Consider the following 10,524-nt stretch of genomic DNA (forward strand, 5'->3'; position numbering starts at 1 on the left):
ACGCAAACCGTATGTCTCTCAAAAGGAGCAACAGCTTACACAAGTTTTGAACATACAAATCCGTCGGGATTGCTCGCACGTGGGGCGCAGTGCCGTCATTTGTCAGCGTCCTTGCTCGTCGACTACGAGCGAGTATATTACAGGCAATACGAGTTGCTAGAGTAGTCCAGAAGCACAATACCGTCCCATACACTGGTCGGTCGCGCCGTCTGATGACATACTGCGGTACTGCATGTGCTCTCTAGCAGTAGCCATCGAACACCGGAGGACGTGAGCGCATCCGCGAAAACGCAACGCCCACCATCTTGTCTGTATGTAGCCCATTCAGCAGACGCTCCGGCCTGAGGGAAATGGGCTTGCACCGCAGGGAGATTGGGGAGAAACAATACTGTCTCCAATCCTGACCCGTGCCCTCTTCTTCTTGGCCGGCATCTTATGGCGTCGTCGAATACCCACACTGGTCGCTGCTAGCAGACGAGTCAGCTTGTGTTTCCAAGGGACGCCCACCTCGTCCCAACGCGGCGCAGTGCGCCGTGATCGCCGCGGTCGGCCGCTGATAACATTGCCGACGTGTCAGCGTCCTCAGAGATTGTTGACGCTGATGATCTGGTTGATCCAGCCGATGAAGGAGGACACCTTGACGTAAACGCCGGGTACGTCCTGACGGCCGCACCCGAAGCCCTGCCGGCGTCCAGCGCACGGTCATGTGACGTCCTAGTAACAACCGCGCTGCCATGGCATATGACGTCCTAGTGACAACCGCACTGCCATGGCATGTGACGTCCTGGTAACAACCGCGCTGCCATGGAATGTGACGTCCTAGTAACAACCGCGCTGCCATATCATGTGACGTCCTGATAACAACCGCGATGCCACGGCATGTGACGTCCTAGTAACAACCGCGCTGCCATGGCATGTGACGTCCTAGTAACAACCGCACCGCCATCGCATGTGACGTCCTGATAACGACCGCGGTGCCATGGCATGCGACGTCCTAGTAACAACCGCGCTGCCATGGCATGTAACGTCCTAGTAACAACCGTGCTGCCATAGCATGTGACGTCCTAGTAACAACCGCGCTGCCATAGCATGTGACGTCCTAGTAACAACCGCGCTGCCATGGCATGTGACGTCCTAGTAACAACCGTGCTGCCATAGCATGTGACGTCCTAGTAACAACCGCGCTGCCATGGCATGTGACGTCCTAGTAACAACCGCGGTGCCATGGCATGCGACGTCCTAATAACAACCGCGATGCCATGGCATGTGACATCCTAGTAACAACCGCGCTGCCATCGCATGTGACGTCCTGATAACGACCGCGATGCCATGGCATGCGACGTCCTAGTAACAACCGTGCTGCCATGGCATGTGACGTCCTAGTAACAACCGTGCTGCCATAGCATGTGACCTCCTAATAACAACCGCGCTGCCATAGCATGTGACGTCCTAGTAACAACCGCGCTGCCATAGCATGTGACGTCCTGATAACAACCGCGCTGCCATAGCATGTGACGTCCTAGTAACAACCGCGCTGCCATAGCATGTGACGTCCTAGTAACAAACCGCGCTGCCATAGCATGTGACGTCCTGATAACAACCGCGCTGCCATAGCATGTGACGTCCCTAGTAACAACCGCGCTGCCATAGCATGTGACGTCCTGATAACAACCGCGCTGACCATAGCATGTGACGTCCTAGTAACAACCGCGCTGCCATAGCATGTGACGTCCTGATAACAACCGCGCTGCCATAGCATGTGACGTCCTAGTAACAACCGCGCTGCCATAGCATGTGACGTCCTGATAACAACCGCGCTGCCATAGCATGTGACGTCCTGATAACAGCCGCGCTGCCATGGCATGCGACGTCCTAGTAACGACCGCGCTGCCATGGCATGTGACGTCCTAGTAACAACCGCGCTGCCATCGCATGTGACGTCCTGATAACGACCGCGATGCCATGGCATGCGACGTCCTAGTAACAACCGCGCTGCCATGGCATGTGACGTCCTAGTAACAACCGCGCTGCCATGGCATGTGACGTCCTAGCAACAACCGCGCTGCCATAGCATATGACGTCCTAGTAACAACCGCGCTGCCATGGCATGTGACGTCCTAGTAATAACCGCGCTGCCATGGCATGTGTCGCCCTAGTAACAACCGCGCTGCCATGGCATGTGACGTCCTAGTAATAACCGCGCTGCCATGGCATGTGTCGCCCTAGTAACGACCGCGGTGCCATGGCATGTGTCGCCCTAGTGACGACCGCGGTGCCATGGCGTGGGTGGTCCCGCCACGCCTGCAGATTTCACTGACGTCTCGTGCTAGCGTCACATGTAACTTTGACCACTGGCTGTGCCAGCTTTAACCTCCGTAACCGCGGGTGTGGGCACATGAGCGAATTAACTCTTTTGCATGATCGTAGATATAATAAACCAGGAATGCTGGGTGTGAGACCAACTCAACCGCTTTGGTAGAATTCTACGAAATGGCTACAAAAACACAGTGATGCAGGTGCGTCACCCGACATCCATACAGTAAGTAGACTGCCCATGGGCCCCAAGGGCCATTAGACATTACACATTCTTGACGTTACGCGTTCTAGACGTTGAGTCCTTACCCAGCTGACCATGCCGGACAGCTCATAGTAAGCCGTCCACGTTGCACACAAGAGGACCTCCTCCGTCGCCCTGGAACGGCGTCAACTGACCGTTAGCTATGTGACATGCATGCTAGTGATTTCAAACGAAGTCCACGCGGCTGGCGCACCATATTGCATTGGCGAAATGGCTGCCGTTTGCCAGTATCGAATGTGTCGACTAACACTACATGCAGTTATCGAACAAGTCGATTTGACAAACTGTCATTACGTCATCCTCCAGCTTGACTACAGCTCACTACGGGCAGCTGGTGTACACAGGCTGAGAAGGCACACGCCTGTCAGCGGCCCGGACGGGCGCGGCAACATCACCTTCCCGCTGACACTGACCTGGCAGGCATCGTTGCCCTCCTCACCACCAGCGCAGAAACTGGAGGCTGGCAGGATGAAGATCTTCTCTGTGACGGCGTTTGATCTTGCGCACACACTCATTGTCAGAGACGATGGGCAGCTCTGCGGCCCGCACCCTCAGCGGAATCGGCCCAGCTGGGGAAAGTTAGGTCGACCGTCAGGAGGCGCCAACAAAGGCAGAAACGACTGGCCGTCACCACCATCAACCCGCTTGAATGCTAGCCACAACGCAATCAATGCTTTGTTTAAACGCTGGATGAGCATGCCACAAATTGCAAACCTCAAAGAGTCATGTTTTCCCGCGATGCAGCTGCAACTGCTCATACGCTAGACTCCACGCTGATGCCTCAGTATACCGATAGATGGCAATGCAGTCTGCTGCCAACGGCTCGCCGTTGTCACAGAAGGCGGCCCTCACTTTCGCCTTGGTAGCCGTAGCCGGAGACGGTGCAGCGGTTGCCGGCCTGCTGCTCCACGCCACGCGCCGGTAAGCACACCAGGCAGACGCCCTCCTTCAGCTCCACCTGAGACGGCGGCGCGGCCGGGGTCACGCCAAGGTCAGGACGCCGGCGTGGGGTGGACGCTTGACGGGCTCAGCGCTAGCAATGCAGGACAGACTGGGCTCGTGTCGGAAATCGAAGGCTCGATCAGAATCCAGATGCTCACACGCACCAGTATCAAAAGGAAAAGGAGAGCTGACTGGTGCGCTGAAGGTGGAGCTGAAGTCAGAGCCCAGAGGCTCACACGTGCCAGTATCAAAAGGAAGAGGAGAAGGAGAGCTAGCTGGTGCGTTGAAGGTGGAGCTGAAGTCAGAGTCCAGAGGCTCACACGCGCCAGTATCAAAAGAAAGAGGAGAGGTGACTGGTGCGCTGAGGGTGGAGCTGAAGTCAGGTCCAGAGGCTCACACGCACCAGTATCAAAAGGAAGAGGAGAGGTGACTGGTGCGTTGAAGGTGGAGCTGAAGTCAGAGTCCAGAGGCCCACACGCACCAGTATCAAAAGGAGGAGGAGAGGTGACTGGTGCGCTGAGGGTGGAGCTGAAGTCAGAGCCCAGAGGCTCACACGCGCCAGTATCAAAAGGAAAAGGAGAGGTGACTGCACACAATAAGCGTGGCGAATGCGCCTGGCATAGCGCGGAGCTTCAAACATGCTATAATGTTACAACAGATTCGCTCACAGAGGGCAGTAAGCGACTCTCCTCAGACATTGCACGAATAGCTCAAGCTGACATATGCTGGCAGCCGACTCGATGAGGAGAGTTGAGATAAGCGACAGTGACTCGCTCCCTGCTCCACTCACCAGTGAGACCATCGGCCGTGCTCACCTGTCCGTGCAGCTTGAGCAGAGCGATGTCGTTGTCCAGCGTCTGCGAGTTGTGGTTGTGATGGATGTAGGTGGTGGACACGCGCAGCGTCTGCGCGCCCAGCGAGCCGTACTTGGAGGTCAGGTCGTGGTCCCCCACGCGCACGTAGATGGCGTCACCGGATCGAACGATGCTGAGGCGGGGATGACCACGCGGCCGGTCAGAGATGGCCCAGTGGCCTCGAGGTCGTGGGTTCAAAACTCACCGTCGGTCGCGCTACGACATTTCCACCGCGATCAACTTGGGCATATGCGACGGTTTTGACCAGATACAATAACGAATGCAAACACCGAAGCCAACAGTGGTGCCGATGCAAACTGAAGAAGTGTCATGAACCACACGACTTCCTGTGATGCGCTGCTTGCAGTGGGCGAGCCTTGGAAAAGTAACGCAATCGCATAACACCAGTCGATCAAACGGCATCAGCAGCAGGGGTCAGCCTCCGCACCATCTCAGCGGCCACCTGACGGTCAGCCTGACTTACTTAGTGACGCAGTGGGCGGCAGTGAGCACCCACTGGGTGCCAATGAGCGCGCCGCCGCACAGGTACTGGTTCAGCGAGTTGATGAGCGCCACGTGCCAGCACCACTCGCCCGGCGCCGCGTCCTGTCCGCCCACGACGCGGCCGCGCCGACCCGGCGGCCCCTTCACGCCGCACACGTACTTGTTCTTGTGCACGGGCAGCGGCGGCTCGGGCGCCGGCGTCGTCTGATAGATCTGGATGTGCCCGCCCGGGCCGTCTGCGGAGAGGAGGGGGGGGGGGGGGGAACGTCAGGGGAAGCGGGACGCAAACTCAACAGGGGCAGGCCCCCTGCCCAGTTGAGTTAAGGACTGGACGCGCGATGGCGGACGAACGTGAAATTGGTTGCGAAATTGTGAGCAGCTGCTCCCGCTTGAAAGCACCTTGCCGAAATACAATTGACATACGGAGGCTTGGCCACGTGTCCGCCTTTGAGCCCTGGGTTAGCACGGAACACAATGCGACATAGTCAGCTCATTGCAGCAGCCGTAATCCCAATATGAGCACAATCCGTGTGTTATGTGTGGTGCGACACGCGGCCCGACAGTGCGTGTCTCCTCCCAGTTTGGATAGCTGACAGTGCGTGTCTCCTCCCGTTTTGGATAGCCAACAGTGCATGTCTTCTTCCGTATAGCTGACAGTGTGTGTCTCCTCCCGTTTTGGATAGCCAACAGTGCATGTCTTCTTCCGTATAGCTGACAGTGTGTGTCTCCTCCCGGTTTGGATAGCTGATCCATGCGAGACGGTACGCGACCCAACAGTGCGTGCCTCCTCCCGTTTTAGATAGCTGACAGTGCATGTCTCCTCCTGTTTTGGATGGCTGACAGTGAATGTCTCCTCCCAGTTTGGATAGCTGACAGTGCGTGTCTCCTCCCGGTTTGGAAAGCTGTCAGTGCGTGTCTCCTCCCGTTTTGGATAGCTGACAGTGAGTGTCTCCTCACGGTGTGAATAGCTGACAATGCGTGTCTCCTCCCAGTTTGGGTAGCTGACAGTGCGTGTCTCCTCCAGTTAGGATAGATAACAGTGCGTGTCTCCTCCCAGTTTGGATAGCTGACAGTGCGTGTCTCCTCCAGTTAGGATAGATAACAGTGCGTGTCTCCTCCCAGTTTGGATAGCTGACAGTGCGTGTCTCCTCCAGTTAGGATAGATAACAGTGCGTGTCTCCTCCAGTTAGGATAGATAACAGTGCGTGTCCCCTCCCAGTTTGGATAGCTGACAGTGCGTGTCTCCTCCCGTTTGGGATAGGTGATAGTGAATGTCTCCTCCCGGTTTTGATAGCTGACACCTGATACTGTCTCCTGACAGTGCGTCTCCTCCCGTTTTGGATAGCTGACAGTGCGTGTCTCCCCCCGGCTTAGATAGCTGACAGTGCGTGTCTCTCCCCGGTTTGGATAGCTGACAGTGCGCGCCTCTTCCCAGTTTGGATAGCTGACCTATGCGGGACGGCAGGCCGGGCTGTTGGTTGCCGACGAACTCCGGCGGCTGCTGCTGCTCATATTCGCCGGCTGGCGGTGGTGGCCGTTCCTGCCCGTATTCTTGGTACTCCGGCTGGTATTCCGACTGGTACTCAGGCTGGTACTCGGGCTGGTACTCAGGCTGGTACTCGGGCTGGTACTCGCCGTGCGGCGGTACGAAGGACGGGCGGCCGCCGTACTGCTCGTTGTCGGGGTACGTCGGGTACTCGTTGTTGTACTCGTTGGCGGCGTTGTAGTACTGCTGATCGCGTAGTCTGCGGATGGCTGACTTCTTGGCACAGCACTGCTCCTTCTTGGAGCCGCAGCGGAACAGGTCCGTCATCTCGGCGCTTCCTGCGGTGAGCAGAACAGACAATGCTCACCTACGTCCACCCAGTGTCATCTCCAAGCACGCGATGTATCTTTTGCATGGAATAGAGCATGCAAGACATGATATGACAACACAAAGGATCTCCCGAGATTTGGTCTAAAATGGTCTATGAATGGCTTAACGGTTGTGAAATTAACAGGGCTGTGCAACTTTAGGGACAACTTGGCAGTTCAGCAACATTTTATAGAAAAAAGAAGTAATGAGTCGATCTTTAAGCAGTCGAAGTAGAGCTACTGTGCATCACGTAAAACGCGACGGGCAGCATGCTACACATAATTCCAGACACAGGCCAACCCGCAGTAATCGAGTCACCCTCCCGCAGGTCTTACCGAAGCAGGTGAACGAGAGGAACGGTCCGATGCAGGTGTCCGGACACAATGGCCGCGGGTCGACCGGCACAGGCGGCGGCGGCGGCGGCCTTCCTCGGGGCGGCGGCGGCCGGCGGTTCGCGTCGACCCGCTCTGGCGCCGGCACAGCCGGGAACCGTTGCGGCGCCGCCGGCCGGTTGGCGCCGGCGCCGAGCAGCGCCGGCAGCACGGCCTGCACCAGTCCGCTGGCGCCGCCGCCGCCACCGCCACCGCCAGCGCCGCCGCCCAGCAGTGAGGCGGCCAGCGGCGCCAGCGAGCCGAGCAGGCCGCCACCGCCGCCGCCGCCGCCGCCGGCCGCCGCGCCCAGCGCCTGGTTGAGGATGGCGCCGATGGGCGAGGGCGCCCGGCGGCCGCGGCGGGCCGCGCCGGGCTGGCAGCACCCGCCTCCTGTTTGTCGGCTCCCTCTCGATTGTCGCAGCAGACCTGGCCGCTGGTGCAGCCGCGGTTGTTGGGCAGCAGGCGCGACGGCGCGTTGCAGTATGCCTTCATGAGGCCCGGCATGCAGACGCCTGGGCACTTCTCGGTCGGCGCGCCGGCCGGCTTGGCCGTGGTGGCCTGAGTCTTGTCGGGCCGTGAGCGCGACAGGCAGCAGCGGCCTCCGTTGCCGCACTTGACGCTACTGTCCACGCGGTCACATAGGTAGGAGAACAGCCCCGTCACACACTGGCCGGCGCACTTTCTTCTGCTCGGGGGATTTCGATACCAGCGCTTGATGCTGAAACGGGGCACGACAGAACAAAGATCAGCGATCAGGGAGGCCATTGTTGATACCTAACGTTAAGGCAAGATCACTGTTTGAACGTGGCGGCATTATCACTAACATCCATTTCTGGCTGTATATTGTCCAATTGATGCAGGGGCTGCGAAACGACAGCCATGTTCTCAGCATTCCGGGTATACCTGGCTTCTTCTCCTCCTCCGGCTCCTCGGGCTTAGGTTTGGGCGTCTTGCCCAGAATGACGAACTGTTCGGGCTTGTCCTCAACGCCGTCGAACAGGTCCTTGCGACGCAGCAGCGCTGGTCGGCGGCGCAGACCCCGGGCAGGTCCAGCGCTGCCTCACAGTAAGCCGCCAGCCGCTTGGCCACGCACACGCCCGGACAGATGGCTGCGAGGGAGGGGCGACCGGTGGCCGTCAGCGGCAGTGCGTGATGATCAGTGACGGCCAGTGGTGGTCAGCAAAGGTTTGTGACGATCAGTGACGGCCAGTGGTGATCAGCAAAGGTTTGTGATGATCAGTGACGGCCAGTGGTGATCAGCGACGGTGCGCGATGGTCAATGGCGGCCAGTGGTGATCAGCGAGGGCTCGTGATCAGTGACGGCCAGTGGTGATCAGCGAGGGTGCGTGATAGTCAGTGACAGCCAGTGGTGATCAGCGAATCTGCGTGATGGTCAGTGACGGCCAGTGGTGATTAGCGGGGGCTCGTGATGATCAGTGACGGCCAGTGGTGACTAGCGGGGGCTCGTGATGATCAGTGACGACCAGTGGTGATCAGCAAAAGTTCGTGATGATCAGCGACGGCCAGTGGTGATCAGCGAGAGTGGGGAGTATCTCTGCTGATAATTGACGGCGGGCACACCTATGATGTAACGAATAAAGCCGAATGTCTCTGCGGCTTGTCTCATAATCGTAGCGAAGTTCTCATCATGCAGGTCCCGCACATCTATGGCACAACTTAAATAGCATAATCCCAGCCTGTCCTGGGCACGCCATTCAATCTCTCGCTGCGAACGATATGAATGTTGGACCGAATGCCGCGAACACTCACTGGTCCCCTGCTGCGCTCCGTACGGCTGCGGTCGCGGCAGACCGTCCACCAGCTCCGTCTCGTCCGTGTCCATCTTCTCAATCAACGTCGGCGAAGTCGCCGTCGTGGTCTCGGGCGAGGGGGCCCGGGTTGTGGGCGTGGTTGTCGGCGCCGGCGTGGTGGTTGTGGCTGGTGTCGTAGGCACCTGGGGAAGGACCGGCCGCTGCTGATGGGTGTTTTTTGGAACGGATGGAAAGATGTTTTCTGATTCAAGGTGTTTTGATCTACGCCAAGTGACATGCATGCGGTAACGAGACACCTCGCGTTAGCAAAACACATTGTCTGGCCGGGACGTGTGCCGTAGACCATACAGGTCGTTAATCGTTTTATATGTGTGCACATCACTGGCTACATGCCTTTTCCGAGCTTTCTAGTTCTTTAAAGAGGATACGCTTAGTTGTAGCTACAAGTACACTAATTACGAATGGCGTGCTGGCTTACCAAGTGGCAGTTTACATTTTTTTCACTTTTGTACTGACATGACACCGGCCGAACCGCTCAGTAGTCAAACGCTCTGTCTCCCCAAGCCGCAGCTGAGGGTGCTCAGAGACACCATCATGACAGCGCACCTCTCGCTTGGTGGTGGCGCTCTTGGTGGCGGTGAGGGCGGCTGGCGTAGGTGGCGCCACGGTCGCGGGCGCCGGCGCCTGCTGTCCGCCGGCCAGTACACAGCAGCGCATGGACGGCTGTGGGCACGGCTTGTCGTCCAGCACCTTCTCACACATGAGCGCGGCCAGCGCGTGGTAGCAGCGGCCCGGGCACTGGCTGCCCTCCTCGGGCCGCGCCAGCGAGCTGAACAGGTCTGAGGACGGACAGTGCCAGCGTGACACGGCAGGTCACGATGTTGAGCCCTGTCACCGGCGTCACGCTGGCGAAATCGAAAGGCACAGAGCAGCACGTACAGACACAGGAATGCATGGTCTGAAGAGGTTTCGACGTGGAGAAGGTGAGATCGAGTAGTTTTCTATGAGCCTCGTGATAGTCGTGCCTTGCAGTTTTCGCTCAGAGAGGCAGAAGTGAACTAAGGTCTGAAGCTGCGAGTCGTCAAACTAAAAGTGCCGTGGACCAAGGCAACCTGAATGAATTGGGGAGAGCCTGAAAACGACACTATATGTTTTTACGCCGGTAGAACTTTCATAAGGAAAAACACAAACACTGTCTTCGGGTATGTTACGATACGCTACATTGCGCTTGGTTCTCCTATATAAGGCTCATCTAGAACCTAATACACAAAGAAGCCAACATAGAAACAACCACACTATAGTACATTAGAGATAGCACCACTTGTCTCATTTAATGCACTGGAAGATGGCGCGCTTCTGAGAGCATGACTCGCCTCGCATACCTGAACACGTTCTGTTTTTTTTTCAGCGTATGCACGCTATGTGGGTATTTAAAGCATCTGTGTGCTATATCGCCGCACGCGCAGTCGGCCTTAGCGAGTCACCCTGCGAGTCTTGGTCCGCTTGTCGGTAAAATATGCTATATCGCCGCACGCGCAGTCGGCCTTAGTAAGTCACCCTGCGAGTCTTGGCCCGCTTGTCGGTATAATCGCTCAAATTCATGGTTTAATAGTATCGTCAGAGGTCATTCCCCCATGCATACGAGGAA

The 10,524-nt window shown here is 57.5% G+C and overlaps 2 protein-coding genes across 2 annotated transcripts; both read right to left on the reverse strand.

Moving 5' to 3' along the window:
• Nucleotides 1–6,490, reverse strand: LOC119111055 (protein masquerade-like; the record flags this gene model as incomplete). The annotated part of the gene is given in 9 exon segments (XM_037234882.1): nt 1–681; nt 2,623–2,652; nt 2,654–2,692; nt 2,992–3,072; nt 3,074–3,147; nt 3,431–3,536; nt 4,336–4,507; nt 4,859–5,114; nt 6,328–6,490. Coding segments are annotated over 9 exon segments (1,020 nt in total), but the record flags the coding sequence as incomplete, so codon positions are not given.
• A 1,622-nt stretch (nt 6,491–8,112) lies between these two features.
• Nucleotides 8,113–10,256, reverse strand: LOC119111056 (protein masquerade-like; the record flags this gene model as incomplete). Its single annotated transcript, XM_037234883.1, has 4 exons — nt 10,250–10,256; nt 9,483–9,715; nt 8,875–9,058; nt 8,113–8,213 (listed from the first exon to the last, which is right to left on the reverse strand). Coding segments are annotated over exons 1-4 (525 nt in total), but the record flags the coding sequence as incomplete, so codon positions are not given.
• Nucleotides 10,257–10,524: the final 268 nt, after the last annotated feature.

This window comes from Pollicipes pollicipes, unplaced genomic scaffold, assembly GCF_011947565.3.
Source record: "Pollicipes pollicipes isolate AB1234 unplaced genomic scaffold, Ppol_2.1 Scaffold_7261;HRSCAF=8764_pilon_pilon_pilon, whole genome shotgun sequence".
In the NCBI taxonomy this organism is placed as follows: domain Eukaryota; kingdom Metazoa; phylum Arthropoda; class Thecostraca; order Pollicipedomorpha; family Pollicipedidae; genus Pollicipes; species Pollicipes pollicipes.